The 26,884-nt window shown below is 37.1% G+C and overlaps 1 protein-coding gene and 1 long non-coding RNA gene across 8 annotated transcripts; one reads left to right on the plus strand and one right to left on the minus strand.

The window, feature by feature from the left end:
• Positions 1 to 336: 336 nt before the first annotated feature.
• Positions 337 to 3,380, minus strand: LOC132031214 (uncharacterized). Of its 6 annotated transcripts, none has more exons than XR_009408188.1 (6): positions 3,364 to 3,375; positions 3,183 to 3,260; positions 2,710 to 3,081; positions 2,460 to 2,599; positions 1,370 to 1,820; positions 337 to 822 (listed from the first exon to the last, which is right to left on the minus strand). It is a non-coding gene; the product is annotated as an uncharacterized LOC132031214 (long non-coding RNA). The 6 variants fall into 6 exon arrangements; XR_009408189.1 differs by having other exon boundaries at positions 339 to 822; positions 1,370 to 1,460; positions 1,764 to 1,820; positions 2,710 to 3,260; positions 3,364 to 3,380; XR_009408190.1 differs by having other exon boundaries at positions 340 to 822; positions 1,370 to 1,460; positions 1,764 to 1,817; positions 2,710 to 3,260; positions 3,364 to 3,380.
• Positions 3,381 to 15,943: 12,563 nt separating this feature from the next.
• LOC132031215 (ethylene receptor 1) lies at positions 15,944 to 26,560 on the plus strand. 2 transcript variants are annotated; one of them, XM_059421095.1, is made up of 7 exons: positions 15,944 to 16,100; positions 21,201 to 22,118; positions 23,574 to 23,942; positions 24,167 to 24,433; positions 24,570 to 24,697; positions 24,839 to 25,036; positions 25,809 to 26,560. In XM_059421095.1, exons 1-7 carry the CDS (start codon positions 16,071 to 16,073, stop codon positions 26,161 to 26,163), a joined length of 2,265 nt encoding a protein of 754 aa, XP_059277078.1. In that variant the 5' UTR covers positions 15,944 to 16,070; the 3' UTR covers positions 26,164 to 26,560. The 2 variants fall into 2 exon arrangements, with proteins under 2 accessions (XP_059277078.1, XP_059277077.1); XM_059421094.1 differs by having other exon boundaries at positions 24,570 to 25,036.
• The last annotated feature ends 324 nt before the right edge of the window (positions 26,561 to 26,884 follow it).

A 26,884-nucleotide genomic window follows, 5' to 3' on the forward strand; every position in this document is an offset into this window, starting at 1 on the left:
TTCTTTATTTCGTGCTTCACAGTTTAAGGAGATGAATAACACATGAATAACCAACTTCTTCAAAATTAAAGTTAGGCAAGTTTCAGGAGATCGTGAAAACTTAGTAAGATTCAATTCAAACTTCCCGATTGTGTTGGATTGGTGAACGAAATAACACATGCATATTTTGCATTCATTAGTTCAATATAAAGCAATAGTTAATCGGTACATATAGTTTTACGTCTATGGGAACCACCAACTCTCGATATAGCTTATGATTTTTGTAAAGGGAGAAACTTACAAAATGATGCAATTAGCATGTTATAAACAAGGACGGAAAGTTCAATAGTTAAAACTAAAGTTTGACCAAAACACTCATAGAGCTGCAATTAAAATAAGCTACATTCAACCTAAGAAAAGAAGATAGAGCTGCATGCCATGAGAAGTTGTGCAGGAAGTGTGAAGCTAAAATACTACAGACCGTTGTTTTTTGCTTTTTCATCATTCCAACAGAGGTACACTATTAACTTAAAGAGCAGCAAGAACATTGATAGTAACATTAGCACATACTTGTCATTCCCCTTTTGCTGCAGAAGTTTAATCTTGAATAATATTTGCCTCTTCTCTAACAAATAACATGAAGATAATTGGATAGATGTGCACTTGAGGCCTCAATAGGATAGCTGAGCACTACTTCATGGTTGTAGTCTTCTTTGATGTACACAGCAGTAAGTCAAGTTTCTATGGGGTACCCATGACGACAAACTATGATTGTTCTCAAGGCAGTACGACATGCCCAGTGCTACCCTTATCCGTATCTCCCAATCCAAATGTTCATCTTCCCTTACAGCAAGACTCAAGAATTAGAGATCTTGCCTATCATATGGAACACGGAAAGAGACGAGACAATTTAAATAAAGTAGTCATTGTGAATACAATGAAAAAAATTACAAATACATTAAGAATGTAGGAGTTTTGAACTGTAATCACACAAAAACCAATTACATGTATTTTTACGCAAAAAAAAAAAATGTTATTTTTATGCTAATTCACCAAAGACCTTGATCAATTGTGTTTCTTTAGTTCCATGCAAGAGTGATATTTCATTACACCACAGATGTGGTATCTCGAAAGTGTGGTTTTTCATAACATTGGAAGGAAAAACATCCAGTATGAACATTAGATAATTAATATTGCAACAAAGGATAGTTTCTTCTTACATGGCATGCAAAACGTTACTAACAAAAAGAGTAGAGAAAGCAACTCAACTTACATTGCAATCAACCTAGCTCAAGTCAAATTTCAAAAACCTCATCAGACAGAGGATGGTATTAAACTATACACCTCTTCACCATTCCAAAAGATAGAAAATTAGGAGGTATCGGTTTACCTCTTTACAAATTTCTTCACCCTCATTTGATGACGATCTTAAAGATGCTGAAACTTGCCTTTAGCAGTTCCATAGGCTCTCATCACATTCACTTCCTTCAAGTTAAGCACCTTCCTACTGCCTACAACCCAAAAGAATAGGGTCTAATTTTCTATATCAGTGGGGAAATCTCTGCCAAATTTTTTTGCTAGAATAGTTTTCAATCTGTCTCCATGATGGAAACCAATTGTAATTCCCAAACAGACACAAGAAAGGAAAGATGTATTACATACACAATCCCTCATCTAGCTTTCATTAATCACACTGTTAGCTGTTGGAGAAAATCAAAGGCACAGAGAAGAGCAATAAACAAAATGAAAGAGAGATGAACAAATATTTTGCAGACATCGAAGACATACCTGAAGTTCGATTCACAAGCCCAAATCAATTTGGAGCAAACGACTTGCAGCTACTTTTTGTAGTAAGAGATAGAGGATTAGAAAGAACCATAAAATCAAAGTAGGACAGGGGAAAGTGAAGAAGTGAAGTGGAAGCCAAATGTCTCCCCCCTAAAGCTCGGAAGTCATCGATAGTGTAGTGAAGCAAAGAAACAATTAGGACATGTAATAAAGAAGAATCTTCATTTGAAGCATAAAAAGACTTATAAATATTGAAATTTGTTACTTTTTACAGTTATTACACGTAGACGAATAATTAAACCTTTGGGGGTGGATAAAGCTTTACATTTTCAACAACTATAACTGGATTCTTTTAGATCTATTCTGTATTTTCAAGAGGCCAACCACACATTACTCAAATTCTTTTTGTAAGAAATAAATAAAGAAGAAAAATAAATTTACGTGTAATTTCTCCCTTAAATACTAAAAGCAGCTGAAGTTTTAAGTAACAAGAATAATAGAGCAAATTGCATCGCAAAAATGTATTTTAAACTTTCAACTAAACTACAGATTTTGGTGATATTTAAGTAATCAAGATACAACACCAAGTATTTGTTGACTTAAACAGTCGACTTATTGACAAGTGAGCTTCAGATCTACCTAATGAAGCTAGTGTAAACTTTTCATAAACATTATAAGAAACTCTTACATACCTAAGAGAAAAACTGAAGCTTGGAGAATAACAGGTTCAAATCTTTCTTCAGATTGACTTGTCACCCGCGAACATCAATTCCTAGAGATTCAGCGAGACATGCTACCATAGCTCTATTTACACACTTATAAAGTGTAGAACCTGCATATGGTAATGGAATTTTGACTCCAAGTCAATAACATTTTCAAAAGTCTTATGCACAATGAATTAAATAAAAGAAAGAAACATAGGTGTAACATATGAATACTCACCTAGAGTGTACTCAAATACTACTTCAACTGCCATAACAGCCCACATAGCATTCCATCCAACAACTTCACGCAGAGGCCTCATGTAATAAAACACAGACACAAGGGAAAGAGCCAATCCTACTTTGAGGCAATGAACAACCTTTTTTTGGGAGAATTATGTGCAAAAAAAATTGCCACCTAAGTGTATTGTTGAAATTTGTAGAATATGCAAAGCAAATGCTTTTGGTTTCTCACACATATATGCCCTCAGCTTCTTCATTGCAGTGTTATCATACGACTAAGGAAAGGAAGCAAAGTTACTCTGGAAGAACTCTATCATTCAACTCCAGTTCTTGTTATTTCTTGCATTATGAAATTTGGGGTCTCTTGCACCTTGCACCAACATTTTTGAAGATTATGAGCCTCTGATGTTGGGCCCGTGCTCCAGTAATTGAAGAAAAGACAGTCACAGGGCAACCGAGTAATGCACTTACCTTCAAGATAGAACAGAGGAACAGTTAAGACAGCTCTGTCATCCAAGAAGGCCAGCCTGTTATGAGTATCCTCGACATCTGACACATGAAAATGTTCAAAAAATAAGTTAAACAACGTGAAAGTCACATCATCCCGAAAGAGTAATTGAAAAATGAAAACGGAAAAGCAGAATACACCTACCACCAAGGTAAGAATGTAAGCAGTGGCGTACGCAAGATTTTCTTTAAGCGGTGTCACAATTTTAAAATGAGAACAAACAAATAAAACACTATAAACGTCATATTAAAAAATGAACACAATGTAAATAGGACACACCTAACCAGGAAAGCAGAAGTACCAATTATTTGCTTGTCACAACAACTTACATATGTAAAGCTGGATTGATTGGTTGAAAGTTCTCATAACTTTTAAGAGGTCCATGATTCGAACCTGAACAAGTATCTTTTTGTGTATATAATAAGGCGAAAAAAATATTTTTACTCAATAAGTTAGGCTACCGAGGGTCGAACTCCCGACCTAAGATGAAAACTAAGAGCACTAACCAACTGAGCTACGCCGTTCTTTATGTCAAGCAGTGTCCTTTTGGCGAATTTAACCGTATTTTCATTTCTTACTTTCAGTTACATATACATATTTAGTAAAATTTTCCGATGAAGCAGTGTCACGTGACACCCCTCGGCATAAGGTAAATCCGCCCCTGAATGTAAGGCAGCCAAAGAGGTGTCATAAGTAAATTCACCAGATGCAGATGCTCCCCCGAACTACGATAACTATGATCAGCAGCCAAGCAACAATAAAAAATATTTCTTCATTGGTACTTTCAGTAAAGAATTCTTAATTCACGGAGCAAGCAAAGAACAAAGTAGTTGTTCAAGATGGAAGACTTACTTTCTCTATAGCCCCTTTTCTTCAATCAATGCATGTACGGAATTGGTTAAAAGAATAACAAATGCCACAGGAATTTCAAGAATAGCTACAAAAAATCAGGTAATTAACTTCTCCGGGAGTCAGTAGTAATGAATTGACATAGCTACATCCCTAAAACAGCACGGAACTGCACCCATCTCTAAACGTCGAGACATCTCAGATAACCCAGTCATTCCAAGTAGGCAGTACAAAATTTCTAAACAGTACTGTAATGTTCTCCGACAGAGGAGGACATCCAATCTGCCAAAGTAAACTTGGCCATAAAGAAAATAAACATTGATTCGAGAAAATTTACCTACCTATTCTAAAGAATAGTTGACTGTTTAGATAAAGTAAAAAAGTGTTTTTAAGCACTTGTTTTTAAAAAGACAAAAGCTAAAATTCCTAACTCATGGCTTATACTTAAAAGCCACTTAAAATAAGTCCATCCAAACGGGTTCTAAATTTTGCAGCCAATATCAAAATGTTAACCGGAGCATGGGCAAGCGTAAAAAAGAAATGCACAAATTTCTTAACAGAATTTCCTAAAAGGTCGACCAAACACCTCAACTCTATAAAATAAACATTTTTTGACTTCCCAAAAGCTCGAGGAAACAGGCTATAAAGGCAAAACAATAACCAAAATAAAATTGAAAAACAACACAATGTACTACCTCTTGATGAGCAGATCTCCTACAACGTTCTGTTTGTCGAGCTAATCGAATCTTTTTTAACACATACCTATTAATTCAACAAACCCCATAAAGAAATTCAAGAAACAAAATCAAAACTTACATCAAATTCAAATCCTTATAAGCATAATTCAACAAACCCCATAAAGAAATTCAAGAAACAAAATCAAAACTTACATCAAATTCAAATCCTTATAAGCATTCAAGTGAAAAAAAAAAAAAAAAAAACTTACTTACTTACTTGCTTCTTTCTTTCTTGCTTGTGATTAACTAAAATAGCAGCACCAAATGCTCCACGCCCAATTTGTTCCATGATCTCATAATGATCCATTTTTTATTCCATTACTTACTAAAACACTCAAAACAAATCCAAGAAAAAATATGTAAAAGTTTTAAAATCAGTCACAACATTTTCTTTATAAGTCAAAAAACTTAAGTTTTAATTTTTGCAAATCAATTCCTAAAAACAAAAAAACAACAACAACAGCAACACTCTGAGTACCCATAAGCACAAAACACATAAAGATTGCTTTTTTATTCAAGAATAGACTTCTGGGTATTTGAGAAATCAAATGTAGAAGAACATTTTCATTAGGTCCTTTAAATCACAAATATGTCCTTTAAATCACAACACTTGAATCACCAATTTGCCCTTTAAAATATCTGAAATCACAAAATGTACTTGTTCGTCCTTGTTCTACCCTGACTCCCGTTTCTAGTAGAGTAGAAAGTAGAATGTCACTTTATTAAAATATATTTAACAAAAGTAGAAGAATGTCATATAAAATGAAATACTGAAGTATATAATCTATTACATCAACAACAACAAATGAATGCTGCTGAAGCATTAATGCAACAAGCTTATACGTTTTAGTAGGATTGAAATTGTGATTCGTTGATTGTGACAATCAACTTTTTATTACGTACATTTCACATTTCTTTTAAATAACTGGAAATTATCAAAAGAACGAGAGTAACGAGCTTCAAGGTGATTCTTCCGACTGACCTATATGCATATCGTAATGTTTCGGAGGTTTCACGACATGTCTTACCCTTGATGGACCAAGGTCTTTTTTGTTTCTCTCCTAGTGTTTGATATTCATTTTGGGTCTCGATTAATACTAATTCGCATCGAATTTTTTCACTTGAAGTGTAAAATGCTCTCTTCTAAAGATAATTTCATTTCCAGAGCCCAAACTTGATACTTCTGATTATATGAATAGATACTTACCCCACTACAATCTCCGGACTGTATGGTTTATTTTATCAACAACAACAACGAATGTTGTTGAAGCGAACAAATTACATGTTAGAAGTTCTAGGGTAGTGACGATGTGCGATAAAAAAACGGTACCACCAAATTAAGGTTGTGGTAGACAGTGGCGGAACTAGGATTTTTACTAATGGGTATCAAAATATAAAAAAGTAAATGTACGACGAAATTAAGGGGGTTCAACACATAGTATCTATATAAAAAAAAGTTCTTTTTACGTATTTACAAAGTGTAATTTTTTGGTGAAAGGGTGTCGATTGACACCCCTTGGATGCATGTGGCTCTACCACTGGGGGTAGACTGCTCAGTATCCCTTCATTCTTAATCAGAATTTTTGAATTCGAACTCTGAGAATAAAGTCGCCTTTTGTAAGGTTACTGTTTGAGTCAAAATTTGTGTTTTACCCAAATAGTTGAATTTGTGCTAAGGTTAACCACAGTTGATAGTAATTTGATATAAATGTAAGAGTTAATACAAGTAAGTTATTAACTATCAATAAAAAGTATGTAAACAAAAAGAAGAAGTAAACTTATGCCAATTGTGATGATCAATAATAGTGAATTTCCTCCTCTCCAAGAACGAGTAAGAACTTAATGATCAGAGAATGATGGTGAGAATAAATAAAAACAATAATCAGTAGAAGTATATCCTTAGTCAGAATTGGATCCCTCCATCTATAAATAAAAATCCTATTTATAGGTATATGGTCCTATCTGGTGCTCTTTCCGTTGTGTGTCTGTAACGGCAATCATTAATTGATGAATTGATGATTGTCATTTAATTTCCTTGTTTCTGGCCGTTAATAACCATTTCAGTCGTTACTGCATTAATTCCATTTAATGCGCAATAAAGAGGGTCTTATCTGTTGTTTCCGTTGATGTTCTCACCATTGACCCAATCTGCTGCCTTTCCGTAAATGCTATGCTCGGCATTACCATCTAATATTTATTCATCATTGAATAAACTGACACATGTTGACTACATGTTGATCCACGTGTCAGGTACATTTTTTACCCATACAAACAGTCCCTCAATTTTTCGGGTTCATCACAAAGATGTTCCCGAGAAATTGTCTTGCCGATTTTCATCAATCCTCTCTTATTTACACATTTGAATCTTCTTTCCGTGGAATAGGAAATGTTGTAGCTGGCGGCAGATCGTGGTCCACTGACGTGATGAATACGTGGCATAATCATTGAAGTTCAAAGGACTTGCATTAAATGATAAAGTCAGACGTGGGCCACGTGGTTGTAACCGTGCCCTTCGTTTTCTTTCCGTTTCCCAAGGTAATGATGGCGGTTTTTCATTCTCTACAAAGGTTCAAATTTTACCTTTTTCTACTATTTCATCTCAAATTTTTCGCTCCAAAGTTCTTCAATTTTAAATTCCTTTACTTCATTTCCTTCTTCGTTTCCTCTAATTCATAATCATGTCTTCTCCTTCATCTTCTCAGAACATTTTGCTAGAAAAGACCGTTATTGTTGATGCCTTTCCTCCTCATGTAGATGCTGAAAAACCTAAAAATAGAATGTCTCCCAAGAAATTGATGGGCGATGCTATTGCTGCTGCATCTACTGGGTCTTCTTTTTTATCTGCTAGTGCTGGTGTTGTTGAAGTTGGAAAGATAAATCTTTCTTCTATGGATGGTGTACTCCCCAAAAATCCTTCTCATACTACTGACTTGAAGATAAACGAATATGAATCTGATAAGGAAAGAATGGCGATGATGTCAGGGACTAAATCCGATATTACCGAAGATCTTATCCCTTCGGTAATTGAAAGGTGTCATTGGAAGGATCACCATGTGGAGATTATCGTTCCTGAATCGGAGAGGCCCGCTACTTCTCATTTGCCTGGGTTTTCCGCAGTGTATCTTTACCCTTTTACTATTGGGTTTAATTTACCGTTAACTTCGCTGATTGATCAATTATGCTGCCACCTCCAAGTATGTGTTGTGCGACTTACACTCGGAGTCTGGCGTTTGATTCAATTATATCAACACGTTGCTCGTCTTACCAATGTACAACTTACCTTGGATCATATTTTATATTTGAACTCCCTTCGTTTTATAAGGGGTTTAATGATAATGTTTAGGGCCAAGGGCTCGAATAAACTGTTCGAGGATCCTGAAGATAGCCATGACCGCTTATGGTTTAATGATTTTGTGTTTATTCCTACTTACCAATTAGTGAGTAGTAACGCTGGGTCTTTTCTGGAGAAGTGGAATGTGAGAGATTTTAATCCCGAGTTAAATATTCGCGCATTTATAGAAATAATTATCCGATTCTCGGCAAGTGCTAGAACTTGGGAATGAATGGCGGTGCAATGGGGCATTCGCACTTTCGATGATTCCGAAAAAAATAAAGGTATTTATTTTTATTAATCTTCTTCTCCTGATCATAATTGTCTTCATAGACTCTATTTTGTCAGGCCGTTCCAGTAAAAGGAGATTATCATCAAGAGCCTTGATTCTTCCAAATGATGACGACTCGGCATTGGATAATATTCGTTCTATTGTCAGAAAAAGGTCGAATGCGGAGGGAGAAGGTTCAAAGGATGTTGGTAAACCTATTCTTAAGAAGAGAAGACTGAAGAAGCAGTCTTCTTCTGGTCTTTCCGTGATTGGGAAGACTAAAGGTAGGCTTACCACTGAAAACACAAATTCCGAGGAAGAAACGCCTTTAATTTTGAGGAAAAGAAGAAGAGCCAACCTTTCTCTTATTGATGTGGTAAATGTCTCAGATAAAGTTGTAGCTTTCATATGAGCTTTCATGCATACTATTTACATTATGTATATGAATCATATGATATTTATGGATCGGGCCGTACGTTTCTCGGCACTAACATATATGGATTGAGATGCACGTTCTGTAACACATATATATATATATATATATATATATATATATATATATATATATATATATATATATATATATATTACTCACATATGATGTTTAAGATTTATGCATTTCATATTGTGTGTTCTCAGCTGACAGGTTACCTCTACTCTCTTTATATTTTTGTCCTACTTATGTTATTGCTTCTAGCCTTACATACTCAGTACTTTTATTCGTACTGACGTCCCATTGTACGGACGCCGTATTTCATGCTTTGCAGCTCTGACAGAGTTATTGGAGAGCATCCGCAGTAGGACTTCCAGCTTCAGCGGTGTCAGCAAGTGCCACTACTCTGGACTTGCTATCTTTTGGTACTTTTAAGTTAATGTAATATATGTTTATATGTACATTCTTAGAGGCTCATAGACATAGTGGGGTATGTAAATATTGTGTATGGTCATGTTGGCCTTGTTTTGGTCTGTGATACTTTCCTGTTAGCCTTGCCGGCTTTATGACACTCGCGATGTTGGTAGTGACTTTGCCGGTTCGCATATGTACATATGTGTTGGATTATCGAATATTTATATGTTGGGCCTTTTCTGCGTGCAGGTGTTCTTGAGTTATGGTATAGGATATTCGAAGTAACTGCTAAGTCAGGTGGTTCCTGCCTACGGGTCGGAGCCCGTCATACTCCTCATCGGGGTGTGACAAATTGGTATTAGAGCAGTTCATTCCTAGGTTGTATATGAGCCGTGTTCAGTAGAGTCTCGGTTATCGATATGTCATGCCCTATATCTATAGCTAGGAGGCTACAGGGCATTTAGGAAGACACTTTTCTTCATGATCTAGATCGTGCGATAGAGCCAAGTAAGGATGACATTGTCTAATCCTTTCCTGTTTAAATTTCAGCGATGCCTCAGAGAAAGAAGAAGGCTAGCAAAATACGGGACGCGGTGGGGAAAGGCCCGAGCCTAGTTAAGGCATGGTGAGGCCCAGAGCGCTACTCCCTCGCATGCTACCTCTACTCCATTAGTTGCTGAAGAGCATGATAGAGCTCCAGACCCTCCGGCTCCTCAGCCTCCAGCTCCTCCCCCTGCTGTTTCCGATCAAGACTTGCGAAATGCAGTCCAGCTATTGACTAGATTGGTGGCTACCCAGACTCAGCGGCAGGCTGGCCTTCCGGATAGGGCTGTTAGTTCCCGCGTGCGTGACTTTCTTACTTTGGACCTTCCGATTTTCGCGAGGACAAACCTAAAGGATGACCCTCAGAACTTTGTAGATCGAATGGGCTGCGCCTTGAGGGTAATTCGTGCTTCCGATATGGAGTTAGTGGAGCTAGCTTCTTATAGACTGTGGGATATGGCAGCAGTATGGTATGAGTCCTGGCAATAGTCGAGAGGGCAGAATGCACCTCCAGCAGTATGGTCCGAATTCACCAGGGCCTTTTTAGATCATTATCTGCCCGCTGAGGTTCACCGGGCTAGGGCTGATGAGTTCCTATTACTTCGCCAGAATAATATGAGCATCCGGGAATATAGTTTGAAGTTTAACTCCTTGGCTAGATATGCTCCAACAATGGTGGCTGATATGGAAGATAGGGTACACCATTTCGTGATTGGACTTGGGCCTCACTTGATTAAGGATTGTATGACGGCTTCTTTACAAGGTGGCATGGATATTGCTCGTATTCAGGCGTATGCTCAAAATTAGGAGGACCTTGAACGTTATCAGCGGACTGAGTAAGACCCGAATAGGGGCCGTTATAAGCAGGCCAGATCCGTAGGTTATTCAGGCGCTTATTAGGAAGGTTATAGGCCCTACTCTTATAGAAGATCAGCTCCTTCAGCAGTTAGTGCCCCCTCTCAGTTTCGGAGGCAGCGTTATGAGCGACTCACTTATTCTGAACCGAGTCAGAGTTCGAGAACGCCAGTTCCTTCTTATAGGGGAGAATCGAGCCAGGCAAGGCCCCCACTGCCTCGTTATGATCAGTGCGGTAAGGGCCACTTTGGCCAGTGCCGCCAGGGTATGGGGGTGTGTTATTCTTGTAGACAGCCTGGTCATGTTATACGGGACTGTCCGACTCGTGACGGAGGTGGTCCGACATAGCCTACAGGTTCGATTGCATGCTCTTCATCTTCTTTTTGCCCTCCTGGGCAAAGTTCTTCAGTTCCAGCCGGTAGAGGTAGGGGAAGAGGTCAGGTGTCAGGTTCCGGCAGCAGCCAAAACCGTATTTATGCACTTACAGGGCGGCAGGATCTTGAGTCGTCCCCAGATATTGTGACAGGCATTTTATCTATATATTCCTATGATGTTTATGCGTTGGTTGACCCGAGTTCCACACTATCCTATATCACTTGTTATATTGCTGATGAGTTTGGTATTAAGCCCGAATCTTTGTCCAAGCCTTTCTTAGTTTCTACTTCTGTCGGAGAACCTGTTGTTGCCAGACGAGTTTATCGCAAGTGTGTGGTTATGATATGTGGTCGTGAAACTTTTGCTGATTTAGTGCAATTAGAAATGGTGGACTTTGACACTATGATGGGTACGGATTGGCTAGCCTCTTGCTATGCCAATGTGGAATGTTGGTCCAAAACTATGAAATTTCAGTTTTCGAGTGGGCCGGTTCTCAAATGGAAGGGCAATACTCCGGCTCCAAAGGGCAGGTTTATTTCCTACCTTAAGGCACGGAAAATGATTTCCAAAGGTTATATTTATCATTTGGTTCGAGTTAGAAGTACTGAAGCCGAACCGCCAACTTTGCAATCCGTTCCTGTAGTGAATGAATTTCAGGATGTATTCCATGATGAATTACCAGGTCTCCTTCCTGAAAGGGAAATTGAATTTGCTATCGACGTGTATCCGGACACTTAACCCATTTCTATTCCCCCTTATCGTATGTCCCCTGTTGAGTTGCAGGAATTAAAGGTGCAATTGCAAGACTTACTGGATAAGGGTTTCATTAGGCCCAAAGACATCTGCGTGGGGAGCATCGCTATTATTTGTGCGCAAGAAGGATGGCTCCCTAAGAATGTGTATTGACTATCGATAATTGAATAAGGTAACTATCAAGAACAAATATTCGTTGCCTAGAATTGATGATTTGTTTGACCAGCTACAGGGTGCCAAATGCTTTTCGAAGATTGACTTAAGATCAAGGTATCATCAACTACGAGTGAAAGGGGAAGACATTCCAAAGACAGCCTTTCGGAAGAGATATGGGCATTTTGAATTCTTGGTTATGTCTTTTGGATTGACAAATGCTCCTGCAGCATTTATGGCATTAATGAACACAGTATTCTGACCCTTCTTGGATGTTTTTGTTATAGTGTTCATTGACGATATCCTGGTATATTCTCGTTCGGAGATGGAAAATTCTTATCACCTCCGAAAGGTGTTGCAAACATTGTGAGATCAAAGGTTGTATGCCAAATTTTGCAAATGTGAATTTTGGCTAACATCGGTGGCTTTCCTAGGCCATATCGTGTCCGATGAAGGTATAAAAGTTGATGATCGGAAGATCGAGGCCATTAAGAACTGGCCCCGACCAACGACCGCTTCGGAAGTCGGGATCGAAGATTTGTAGAGGGATTTTCTTCTATAGCAGCCCCCCTCACAAAATTAACTCAGAAGGGGGCCAAGTTTCAATGGTCAGAAGTGTGCGAGCGGAGTTTCTTATATATATATATATATATATATGGATCGGGTCGTACGTTCCTCGGCACTAACATATATGGATCGGGCTGCACGTTCCACAAAGACTAACACTTATATGATATACATATATATATGTGCTTACTCACATATGATGTTTAAGATTCATGCATTGCATATTGTATATTCTCATCTGACAGGTTACCTCTACTTTCTTTATATTTCCGTCCTACTTATGTTATTACTTCCAACCTTACATACTCAGTACTTTTATCCGTACTGACATCCCATTGCACGGGATACTGCATTTCGTGTTGTAGGCTCTGACAGATTTATTGGAGAGCATCCGCAGTAGGACTTCCAGCTTCAGCGGTGTCAGCAAGTGCCACTACTCCGGACTTGCTATCTTTTGGTACCTTTAAGTTAATGTAGTATATGTTTATATCTATATTCTTAGAGGCTCATAGACATAGTGGGGTATGTAAATATTGGGTACGGTCATGTTGGCCTCGTTTTGGTCTGTGATAATTTCCTAGTAGCCTTGCCGGCTTTATGACACTCGCGATGTTGGTAGCGACCTTACCGGTTCGCATATGTACATATGTGTTGGATTATCGGATATTTCTATATTGGGCCTTTTCTGCGTGCAGGTGTTCTTGAGTTACGGTATAGAATATTCGAAGTAACTGCTAAGTCAGGTGGTTTCCGGCCTACGGGTCGGAGCCCTTCATACTCCTCGTCGGGGTGTGACAATTAACCACAGTTGGTAGTAATTTGATACAAATGTAAGAACTAATACAAGTAAGTTATTAACTATCAATAAAAAGTATCTAAATAAAAAGAAGAAGTAAACTTATGCCAATTCTGATGATCAATAATAGTGAATTTCCTCCTCTCCAAGAACGAGTAAGAACTTAATGATTAGAGAATGATGGTGAGAATAAATAAAAACAATAATCAGTAGAAGTATATCCTTAGTCAGAATTGGATCCCTCCATCTATAAATAAAAATCCTATTTATAGGTATATGGTCCTATCTGGTGCTCTTTCCGTTATGTGTCTGTAACGGCAATCATTAATTGATGAATTGATGATTGTCATTTAATTTCCTTGATTCTGACCGTTAATAACCGTTTCAGTCATTACTGCATTAATTCCATTTAATGCGCAATAAAGAGGGTCTTATCTGTTGTTTCCGCTGATGTTCTCACCGTTGACCCAATCTACTGCCTTTCCGTAAATGTTATGCTTGGCATTACCATCTAATATTTATTCGTCATTGAATAAACTGACATTTGTTGACTACATGTTGGTCCACGTGTCAGGTACATTTTTTACCCATACAGTTACTTTATCAATAACGTAATACTTTTCAACACGAATCTTAATCTAACCCCAAACATGCCGCACCAGAAAGTCCACTTTGAAGATAAAACGCTCCCTACAAAAGATCATTCCATTCTCAAAGATGAAACCCATATCTAATTAAAGATAAATAAATATTATCATCCACTGCAATGTGAAGCGACCAAGACCTAGTCACGTGCCTCGTCCAATCTTGGACTCAAATTTTGATATTACAATAAGGAAAAAGAAAAGAAAAGAAAAAGACTACCGGTCTTGTTGAGGAGTAATTAACCATAGGTTGATAATACGCCCATTTCCAGGTAATCTCTTTTCCTATATTTTTCCCCTTTTCCCCCGACATTTACACGTGAAAAAAAGCCCTTCAAATTCAATCAAACAATTGTCTGTCGTTGGAGTCCATTCAGTCAACTCGACCGAGTTAACTCCGAGTTTAACAAAAAGAAATTTTCAAAAATATACGGCCCAACATAAAATATTACGTCACATAACTCATATATAGTATTATAATATACTACATGATACAATATTGTACAACATTATATCTGAGAGAAACATATAAAAATATATAAAAGGTACTTATAAATAAATATAAGCTAAACCGGGTAACAAACTAAAAATATGAATTACGTGGCGTAAATATTTTCTCCTAAATGGACCTAAAGCGTAATTATCCCTTCCCTTTAAAAAAGGAAAAATTACGGTCTATGTCTATTTTTGAAAATATTTACGCCACATAACTTATACTTTACGTATAAATATCCGATTTAGTCCATATTGGTATATAAATACATTTACACACTTTTATACGCTTTATACAAGATTTATACATTATGTACTCCCTCTGTTCCAATTGAAGTGTCTTAGTTTTACTAGGTATAGAGTTTAAGAAATAACTACTAGAGATTTTAAATCTTCTAGTCATAAATTAAAGATGTGTATATCGTACTAAAATGTCTTTTGAATTTTGTGGTTATAAACTTGTCATATAAGATATTTGAATTGTTAACTTACTAAATATGAAAAGAGACACCCTTTTTTGGGACATACCAAAAAGAAAAAGTAAAATACTTAAATTGGGATGAAGAGAATATAATGCTTTCCCTCAAGTATAATGTTGCATATTGTGCTACGTGGCGTAAATATTTTCAAAAGCAATATATTTTTGGACATTTCCTTTTTTAAAAAAGCAAGTGTTGACTCGTGAGTGTAATGACAAGTTGGGTCATTTCCTTTTCTAGCCAAGTCCATTGTATCACTTTCCTTCATACTCTTATCATTTCTTGATCATCTATCTATTCTTCTCTTTTTTCGCCTCAAAAATATACGGCCCAACGTAAAATATTACGTCACATAGCTCATATATAATATAATACGACATGACACAATATTATGATACAATATAATACAACATTATCTCTAAGAGAAACATATAAAAGTATATAAAAGGTGCTTATAAATAAATATAAGCTAAATCGGGTAACAAACTAAAAATATGAATTACGTGGCGTAAATATTTTCTCCCAAATCCCTTCCCTTTAAAAAAGGAAAAATTACGCTCTATGTCTATTTTTGAAAATATTTATGCCCGGTAACTTATACTTTATGTATAAACACCCGATTTAGTCCATATTTGTATATAAATATCTTTACATACTTTATACAAGATTGATACATTATGTATTCCCTCTATTCCAATTAAAGTGTCTTAGTTTAACTAGACACAGAAGTTAAGAAATATGTAGAGATTTTTAAATCTTCTGATCCTAAATTAAAGATGTGTATAATGTACTAAAATGTCCTTCAAATTTTGTGGTTATAAACTTGTCAACTTACGAAATATGAAAAGAGACACTCTTTTCATAGACATACCAAAAAGAAAAAATAAAACACTTAAATTGAGATGAAGGGAATATAATGCTTTCTGTTGTATAATATTATATATTGTGCTACATAGGCTAAATATTTTCAAAAGCTGTATATTTTCTAACATTTCCTTTTGAAAAAAAAAAAGCAAGTGGTTGACCCGTGAGTGTAATGACAAGTCGGGTCATTTCCTTTTCTAGCCAAGTCCATTGTATCACTTTCCTTTATACTCTTATCATTTCTTGATCATCTATCTATTCTTCTCTTTTTTTCGCCCCAATATTTTTTCTCACTATGGGATCTCTTCAACGCATGAATCGCCTTGTAAGTACCCATAATAAACCCTAATTACTTAAATTAATAACATTTTTTACTACTTTGTAGGGTTTAAAAGTGACTAATTAACTTTTTTTTTGCTTCTCTTGTAATATTAATTGTGATTACTCATTTATTATCTTCTTGTAGTTTCAGTGTTTAACTAGCTCAAATCAATTAACTTAGAATACCCTAAAACGAATAATTGCAAATTACTACCAGTTATTTAAAAGTTACTCCCTCTGTCCCAATTTATATGATGTAGTTTAACTGGGGTTATAGGAGTTTAAGAAATAAAGTAAGACTTTTTGAATCTTGTGGTTTAAAAAGAGCTAAAAATATTTGTGGGGTTATAGATCATCTCGTTAAGCGTAAAAAGTAAAGTTTAAAGTTAAATTATTGCCAGATAATGAAATGTGTCATTATATATTTGGGACGATTAAACCCACAAGTGTTCTCTTATAAATTTGGGTCATGAGGAACCCATTAGTACTAATTAAGTTTCTTATTTGGTTCTCTTGTGATAATAATGTCTTCAAAGTTGTGATAAATCATTAATTATCTTCTTATAGTTTCAGCTTTTGGGATGAATGTTTGAATTTCAGCTCGTTCTGCGTGTTAAATGACTGATTTCAGTGTTTAACTTAGCTCAAATCAGTTAATTTACAATACCCTAAAACGAATGATTGAAATGGCTAATTAGTTAACGTTGTTGTTTTAATGAATACAACAACAATAACAACAACTACGCCTCAGTCCAGACAAGTTGAGGTTGGCTATAAGAATCCAATATTTAAGCTCATTTCATATATCATCATACTAAAGAAAATAAAAGTAAAAAACTAAGTTAATTATGTATATATATACTCCTTCTGTCCCAAAAAAATTGTCTTAGTTTGACTTGGGACGGAGTGTGGTCCAAAACAAGCTTTAGAAGTTCTCTAACAAGTCTATAATCCATCCTCCATGATAGTTAATTTTTACTGAATATGATAGTTAAATTTTCATTGAGCAAGGTTATTAGTTCTTGGAGAGTGGAATGAAGTGGGGATTTGGGAACGATATTTAAGAATGATAATATGTAAATGAGTGCAAATTGCAAGCAATCAACTATCAAGACAGAAGGGGAAGTTTGTTCAATAAGTGGAATTCATGTACAGCTCGGATTACTATGAATCGAAAGGGAAATGATACAAAATAAAGGTAATTTAGGCGTTTGAGTTTTGATAGTCTGCGAATGGTATTCTACCTTTGTGAGAAGGATTGAGGAAGGAGAAGGAAGTGAAAGAAGGAGAGAATCTGAAAGGGAAGTAGAAAGGAGCTTTACCAAGTGATATGTATTTTTTTTTTTTTTTTGGTTTCCCACGTGGAGTTCGGTACCCGCACTGGGGCCCGACTACATCCGGATTTGCGCTGGGAAGTCCCAGATTGGAGGTAAAGCGCTCCCTAACAAAGGCGAGTTCATACCCCGCAGGACTGGAACTCGAGACCTCTGGTTAAGGATGGAGAAGTACTTACTATCTAAGCAGTGCAATTAATCCACGAGCATTTGAACCACTTTTAACTGCCCGTTGGGGTATAACTGTTCCTTCAAGCTCCACAACTTATTCTCTGGCCATTCCACTTATCCTCATTTTCCTTTGAGAATTTATCTAAACTTAGATTCTTCTTTAAGCACCCCAACAGAGCTGGATAAAAGTAATTGTCTACTATACTAAGGTTCCTAATGAGAACTCATGATTTTAAGTCCTCAAAAAAATTTCTCGGAGTCAGTTGTCACTTGTTCACAAAGTTTACTGAATTCTTCCTATTATAGCTGCAAAATTGTGTTCGTACCTCCAAGGAAATATTTGTGCATTGCACCACTCCACTATTAAGCTGGTAAGAGTATGATCAGGCATTTCCGTTTCCTGTTAGATGCACTGTAACTGCTATGAACTTATAAGGAAGTTCAATGCGCAACAGAAATAGATATAGGAATTGAACCGAAAATGGACGTTTGTTGATGAATGGTCGAATTACAATCGAACTACGCGCTTAGAAACTATAAGACTTCCATTAACAAGCTTCCAAACTCCAATTCCTGTTAGGATAGAACCAGAAATGGTGAGAATTTGATAAAGAGAGAAGAAAGAGGTCGAAGGAGAGGAAGAGAAAGAATGTAACAAATTACCAGTCCAAATCTAAGTTCTGGCCCAGCTAGGGAAGGTTGTTATAACAACTTTGGCTTCTCTAACCGTCCAGTTCATCAGGGCCGCCAATCCAATTAATGAAAATCTAATCTCGACCGTCCAACTAAAACTCATCGGCTGACTCGTACGCTGCCACGTGTCCTCCACGGCGTATTCAATATACACGCGAAATGTGTAACTCAAACCCTAAATCCCTCTTTCCTGTCAGCTAGGGATGTAACACTAACTAATTTTGGTTTTTGATAGGGTGTGATTAAATGGTATAGTTATCTTACTTTATTTTAAAAGAAGTTATATGAGTTCCTGTCGAACTTCCACAACCCTGCGTGAGGTTTTTCTCAATTACAATGAGGAAGGTCAGCATGGTATGAATGGGTTGGAATGGAGACCTTGGTTGCATGGATTTGACTCCTTGTGGTCTTGAAAGGTTCCCATCGCCAATGTGATTACTGCTGGAGGAAGGCTCTTAAGATGCGTTAGTTATCAATGTTATAGTTTCTCAGGAGTTCGGCCCGAATCTAATTGAGTCTGATTAACAACTGATGGATGTTGTTGACCATATATATGTAATAGGGCATATTTCTACGAGTGATCAAGCCATAGATACTGATAAAAGAAAAAATAGACGATTAAAAAATGGCAATGATAAATAAATAAAGGAATTTTGGATAACAAGCCTTTCATCTTCTATTTTTCTTTGTAGAAACTTGTGTTCTTGAGACTTCCTGGTGGTTAAATAAACCAAGATTTCACCATGACTGCAACTTTAGAGAAACGCCAAAGCAAAAGTATGTGGGGTCACTTCTATAATTGGATAACTAGCACTGGAAACGTCTTTCACGCTTCGACTTTGATCGATATGGACTAGCACCACTCTCTTTATATACTAGTCAGATTACTTTGATCATATTATCTCTAATATGATCAATAATGGGCATAGAGAAGAGCTCTGATACTAACTGTAATGAACTAAACTTACAACAACAACATATCTAGTGAAATCCCACAATGTGGGGTCTAGGGAGGATAAAGTGTACGCAGAGCTTACCCCTATCTCGGAAGATAGGGAGGTTGTTTCCAAAAGACCCTCGGCTCAAGAGAAAACATGACGAGAAAAGGTCAGATAAGCACAAATAGCTAAAAGCAATATGAAAAATGCAACTAATGAAAGCGAAAAAGCCCTGATAAAGCAGTCTGAGAAAAAAGAAGCAGTGGCTACCACAGATAAATAAGATAGTCGAAGTACAAGAAACAACATATAGCAGCAAGAATCAAAGGACAATAAACTGTGGATCAAAACTGCGACTACTAGCACGAAGTGATAAGCGGGACAACCTACTAGCCTTCTACCCTAATCTGAGTCCTCCATAGCGTCCTATCTAAGGTCATGTCCTCGGTAAGCTGAAACTGCACCATGTCCTGTCTAAGCACCTCTCCTCAATACTTCTTCGGCCTACCTCTTCTAAAACCGTCCATACCCAACCTCTCACACCTCCGCAATGGGGCATCTGTGTCTCTCTTCTTCACATGTCCAAACCATCTCAGCCGTGCTTCCTGTATCTTGTCCTCCACCGATGCTACTCCCACCTTATCCCGGATATCTTCATTCCTAATCCTGTCTAAACTTGCAAACCATATATTGCAAAATGAGAAGTTCAGTCAATTAACGATTTGTGTAAAGCTCGGAGTAAAAATGAATCATAAGGGAAATGATACAAGAGAAATGGATTAAGAGGTAACTCCAGCAATTAAGTGTTGTTTTGATGGATTTCATGCCAGAAGAATCGAAATAAGGATGTCTACAATGTCGACAGCAGCTCCACTCCCGCAAGAAGGTAAAACGAGAGAAACTGGGAGAGGAAGAATAGAGGAACTTTACTAAATAATATGCATTATGTGACAGCAAATAAGATGTATATACTTAGTTGCCATTGGCGCCATAGATCTGGAACTGCCAAAAGGTGAATTGATGTCAGCTGTCCAATTAATCCGTACGCAGCTGATCCAATTGCAACACCTGTTGGTAATAATTGCTCTTTCAATCTCCACAACTAAATTCTCCTACCTATTCTACCTATCTCATGTCCCTTAAAATTCAATTAAAAAAATTGTGCAAGAGAAAAATGCAAAACAAATTATGCGGAGTAGTTGGTGTAGCATTTTTCCAAGATATTGGTAGAGAGTGAAGACCCCTAGGTTCTTATCTTTGTGGGTAGCATTTCTAATTGTTGAAGGAGAGTCTTATCTTGTAATGTATGCTTGTCTAAAGATCCATTTCATTCCATGGTATCAAAGCCAGGCCCATCCCGGTTCATTGTCCGATGTTGGGACCCCATCTTATATTGTCCACGCTCCTGAGCATGCGGGGTGTTTGGGGGGGGGGGGGGTTGTTGATTCTCCCACATCAGTTGTGGCATGGGTGTTCGGTCTCCTTATATGGTGTTGGGCAATCCTCGCCTCATGATCTAGCTTCTGGGTTGAGTTAGGCCCAAGATCCATTTCTTAACAGAGTTTAATAGAAAGAAAATAGAAAGGAACAAAGGAATGTACAATTGTCTAAAAGGAGTTTCGGCAAAGGACATCAGAAACGTTTAGACCCACGATTTCACCCAAAACTTTTTGTTTTTAGTTCTTTAGAGATCTATACATATTGAATCAGCAAAGTTGTGGCTTACATAAATACATATCATAGAGATGAAAGTCACAATTTAGTTTTCTTTTGTTGTTTAGGGAACTATGATTTGACATTAAGTTAGCTGTTATATTTCAGTATTTGGTTCTTCTTCACCTTGTTGTTCATCTGAAGTATAATTCCTTTTTCATGAACATATGTCATAACTTATGCTGCCACTATGTTCAGTGTTTAACTCTCGTTCACCTTTTTATTCATGACCTTATGTGCTAACTTATTCTGCAGTTATCTTCCATCGTGGATTCATGTAACTGCATCATCGACCCGCAGTTGCCTGCTGATGACTTGCTAATGAAGTATCAGTACATTTCTGATTTCTTCATAGCACTTGCTTATTTCTCCATTCCAGTGGAGTTGATATACTTCGTTAAGAAGTCTGCTGTTTTTCCATATAGATGGGTTCTTGTGCAGTTCGGTGCTTTTATAGTTCTTTGTGGAGCAACACATCTTATCAATTTATGGACATTTAATATGCATACAAGGAACGTGGCAGTAGTAATGACTACTGCAAAGGTCTTGACTGCGCTGGTGTCATGTATAACTGCTCTCATGCTTGTCCACATCATTCCCGATTTACTAAGTGTCAAAACTAGGGAACTATTCTTGAAAAAGAAAGCTGCACAGCTTGACCGTGAAATGGGTTTTTTTCGAACTCAAGAGGAGACAGGTAGACATGTGAGAATGCTGACTCATGAAATCCGAAGCACTCTTGATAGACATACTATTTTAAAAACTACACTTGTTGAGCTTGGAAGAACGTTGGCATTGGAAGAGTGTGCATTATGGATGCCTACGCGTGCTGGACTAGAACTTCAACTTTCTTACACTCTACATCACCAAAATCCAGTTGGACTCACTGTACCCATACAACTTCCTGTAATCAATCAAGTTTTCGGTACAAATCGTGCCGTGAAAGTATCACCAAATTCACCTGTCGCAAGACTTCGACCTACTGGGAAATACATGCCTGGTGAGGTGGTTGCTGTCAGGGTTCCACTTCTGCATCTGTCAAACTTTCAGATTAATGATTGGCCTGAGCTTTCAACAAAGCGCTATGCTTTAATGGTTCTGATGCTTCCTTCAGACAGTGCAAGACAATGGCATGTTCATGAGCTGGAGCTTGTTGAAGTAGTAGCTGATCAGGTTCGATTTTTTATTGGAAATTTCTTAATATAATATGTTATGGTTTCTCCTTTATATAAGTTTGGATTCCACACAACCATGTTATGGAGAAGAACAATTACAAAAATCTGAGAAATTCATTGTCTGATAATGTGCAACAGAAATTGCACAGCGGAGTTGTTATTAGTATTATACGTATTATAAATTGGAATTGCACAGCTGAATTGTTAATACTGTTATTGTTATTATGAATTTTTTCAAAGATAAATCAAACAGCCGAATTATGATGATCTTTTTTTGCATCTTTCGTCTGTTGATTGCTTTTCGGTGAGTGAATAGTTACATTGGGTTGCAGATGAGTGTATCATAGATTCATAGTAAATTTTCTGGTAGGACCTTAACTCCTTGGCTTTTTCTTTCATAGCTGACAGTATTAGGAGCATGGGGAGTAGGATCTATGGTATATAGAAATGTCAGAAACAGCCTTTCTGAATTAATTGGATATTCCTTTCTTGGTACATAAAACTTCTTGTAATATATGTAGTTTTCTTCTAAGTACTTTTATCATATGAAGTGAAAATCACATTTGAGATAATGTATTTAAGTGTGTAAAAGCAAATACTACTGAGTTGTTACAAAAATGATTCTTCAATGGAGCCTTTCAAAATTTTTACATATCTGGTATCTTACTTCTCCATTGGAAACTTTACAAACGTAACTCTTTCATTCTGTCTCTGGTAATGCACTGTTCTCTGATGAAAGGAATTAGCTCGCTAGCAAGTGCACGCCTAGTCTTTGTTTTACTGAATAAAAATCATGATATTGTGTCACTTACAGGCAAAGTGTCCAAGTTTTACTGCCTTGTGCTGTTTGCCTTGTACAGTCTTCAGGAATTTTCACATTTTTCTGCATAAATAAGTTGTTATGTTTGACTCTATTCCTGGATTTCCCCTGGTTAGCAATGGAAAATATAACTCAATCAACTATGCCTCAATCTCAAATTAGTTGAGGTCTGCAATATGAAACCTCTAAATCTATACCACTTCGACTCAGGTCCAAAAATCAGTTTTCAAAGATATTCATCGTAATTGGACTATTTTTAGGCTTGCTGTTAACCAACTGTAATCCTCATTTGTCCAGACATTCCACTAGCTATTATGCTTTCATTGTGTAAAAAAGTAACAATTAATAAAAGAAAGAACAACTGAGGAAAAGACATCCATGTCAGCTTCTTCTCCCCAACCCTGTGCCCTTGCCAAGACAAATTTTTGCTTTCTTGGAGAAAACTCTGGAAACTGGAGACCTGCCTCCTTTCTCCTAATTTTGCATGTTCTACTTCTAGATATATAGGGAAATAATCTATTCTAGTTTTCAGTGTCTGGTCTCAACTAGTTTTAGGTGCTTACACGTCTATTTGATTAACTAAGAGCTATCCTTGAGTCCTAGAGTGATCTAATATACACCTTGTCATTTCAGGTTGCTGTTGCTCTGTCACATGCTGCTATTTTAGAAGAATCAATGAGGGCTAGGGATCTTCTTATGGACCAAAATGTGGCTCTTGATCTGGCAAGAAGAGAAGCAGAAATGGCTGTTCGTGCACGTAATGATTTCTTGGCTGTTATGAATCATGAAATGAGAACTCCCATGCATGCGATAATTGCACTTTCTTCCTTGCTACAAGAAACTGATCTAACTGCAGAGCAACGTCTGATGGTTGAAACAATCCTCAAAAGCAGCAACCTTTTAGCGACGCTCATCAATGATGTCTTGGATCTTTCAAGGCTAGAGGATGGAAGTCTTCAACTTGATATTGACACTTTTAGTCTCCACGCCCTATTTAGAGAGGTGCCCTTCATGCCTCCTCCTCCTCCCCCACCCCCTCCCACACACACACACACACACACACACACACACCCCCCCCCCCCCCAAAAAAAAAAAAAAAAAAAACCCTTTCTTTTCTTTTCACTAGCAAATTCTAGATTATCTGTCAGGAAAAAAACAAAGAGTGATGCATTAATGGTATTTTGCTGGACCTACTAATTGATTTATGTGTCTGCTTATTGCTGTAGGTCCTTAACTTAATCAAGCCTATTGCATCTGTGAAAAAGCTTTTTGTCACGCTTAGTTTGTCATCAGATTTGCCGGAATATGTAATTGGGGATGAAAAACGGCTAATGCAAATTCTGTTAAATGTTGTTGGCAATGCTGTAAAGTTCTCAAAGGAAGGCAGCGTGTCAATTTCTGCTTTTGTTGCAAAATCAGATTCTTTAAGAGATCCTAGAGCCCCCGAGTTTTTTGCTGTGCCAAGTGAAAATCATATCTACTTACGGGTGCAGGTATGATTTTTACAAGCTTGATATACTTTCTATGATAGGTTAAGGGTGGTTACAAATTTGACATTTTAGACTTTTACTGTCAAATTTTTAGTTCTTGATATTTTTACTATGCTAACTACTACTTTCTGTAGTTTAGGTAAAAGATACGGGCATAGGAATTAGTCCGCAGGATATTCCCAACCTGTTTAGCAAGTTTACACAAAGCCAACCACCAGCAACTACAAATTCTGGTGGCACTGGGCTTGGCCTTGCAATTTGTAAGAGGTACAGGGTATCCCAGTTCCTAGACGTTCTTTTCCGTCTGTCATTTCTTTTGCTATGTGAACTTGGTAACTGCTTCAAATTGAAGTTCTATTCTCTTATTGCATTTAGTATTGACACATCTTCTAATGGGCTGGAAAACAGGTTTGTCAATCTTATGGAAGGACATATTTGGATTGAAAGTGAAGGTCTTGGCAAGGGGTCCACTGCTATATTTATCATTAAACTTGGCATTGCTGGACGTGCAAATGAATCTAAGCTCCCCTTTGTGGCCAAATTGCCAGCAAATCACATGCAGATGACTTTTCAAGGATTAAAGGTTTTGGTTATGGATGATAATGGGTGAGTACTATCTGGACCTCTTTATCTCCAGCTCTTGTCTTGTCATGCTGTTATGTATCTGGATCCATCTCGTTCATGAGTTTCTCATCTTATGTGTATTAATCTATCTTACATGAGACTGAACATGTAAATAGTTAAGAGAGGTAATAACGGGATATCACTTTTGGAAGAAGACCTAGCTTCTACTGAGTCTACGTAAGAGTAAGGAAGTTAGAATGTTAAACAACTATATGTGGATGTGCTGGTGGGAAAATGGACTTACAGTAGCAGGATCGGGAGAAGGGAAGGAGAGATGACCAGCCTACCCCTTGGGGCTCACATCATTATCTCTAGTTATAAGAAAGGAGTGACCAACTGGCAAGTAGACTTTCAAATCCATTATAAGTGTATACTGCTCTTTCAAGGCATAAGAAGATGGAGGAAAAAGTTACTACATAAATTCTTAATACAAGTCTTTGGTAGATATGCATTGAATTAAAGGATGTCAGAGTCGATCTGGTTCGCCTTACTTTTTTTTTTTTTTTTTCCTGATACTTCTAGATCCAGAGCCAGTTATAGAGTCCCCTTTCTCTTAATATTTTATCCTTTTTATAAATGGAAGGCCAGTTGTTTTATTATCGGATGCAAATTTGTATGCGGTGATCCTGCGACTCTCTTCTTGATGTTGCGATCATAGCTTTGCTTTCCTTTTTTTATTCTTCCAACTTGATTATGTGAGTAGTTATGACATTGATTATCAAAATTATTTCTGTTTTGATACTCTTTCATGCAGGGTTAGCAGGATGGTAACCAAGGGTCTGCTTACACACCTTGGATGTGATGTAACAACCGTTGGCTCTCGTGATGAGTGCTTGAGAGTTGTTACACAGGAACACAAGGTAGTGTTCATGGATGTTAGCATGCCAAGCGTAGACTGTTATGAAGTCGCTGTAGTGATTCATGAAAGGTTTGGGAAACGTCATGGCAGGCCACTTATTGTGGCACTAACGGGAAACACAGACAGAGTTACTAAAGAAAACTGCATGAGAGTTGGTATGGATGGAGTTATACTAAAACCCGTGTCAGTGGATAAAATGAGGAGTGTTTTATCTGAGCTTTTAGAGCATGGAGTTGTACTTGAATCTTAGTGAATGTAGGAAGAAAATGTGCAGAAACCATATGAAAATTCGCCCAAATGCACGAGTCGTTGTATATAGTTCTCGGCTTGGGCAAAGGGAAGATTTATTCTTGGTGATAGCACAAAATCCCACTTGAACAAGGTGTATGTATCTCATTAAACGCGATGCAAGGATAAAGTTGCTCGAGGACTTGAACAAATTTGTAGAAAGGAATTGATTTTTCCAGGTCAATTCATATGCGTAAAGTGTTCATATTCCACGGTACTTGCATAAGATCTGGAATTGACACATCCCTTCATCTACTTGAATCGTTAGAAACATTTGAAAAAATTTCTGGAAACTGTATTGCCTTGGCTTAAAATTTGAGGCAAAAACATGATTGATCAATAGAGTCTGTGTTTGCTTTTCTTTTCTTTTTACATTTTTTGGGCAAAGGTGCAAATATACCCCTCAACTTTGCGATTTAGAGTAGGTATACCCCTCGTTACAAAAGTGGTGTATATATACCCCTGCCGTTATAAAATGGTGCAAATATACCTTTTTCGTTGAGGGGTTTTTAAAAAAAAAATCATTCAGGTTATTTTTTAATTAATAAAATGCCACGTGATTTTAAAAAAAAAGTCTATCCATTTTTTTAGTAGACATACTTTTCTAAAGTCACATAGTAATTTTTTTTCATTTTTTTGCAATATACCTTTTTTTGCCCTTCGTTGGATACCCGTTTTTCCGC

Source organism: Lycium ferocissimum, chromosome 9 (assembly GCF_029784015.1).
Source record: "Lycium ferocissimum isolate CSIRO_LF1 chromosome 9, AGI_CSIRO_Lferr_CH_V1, whole genome shotgun sequence".
Classification (NCBI taxonomy): domain Eukaryota; kingdom Viridiplantae; phylum Streptophyta; class Magnoliopsida; order Solanales; family Solanaceae; genus Lycium; species Lycium ferocissimum.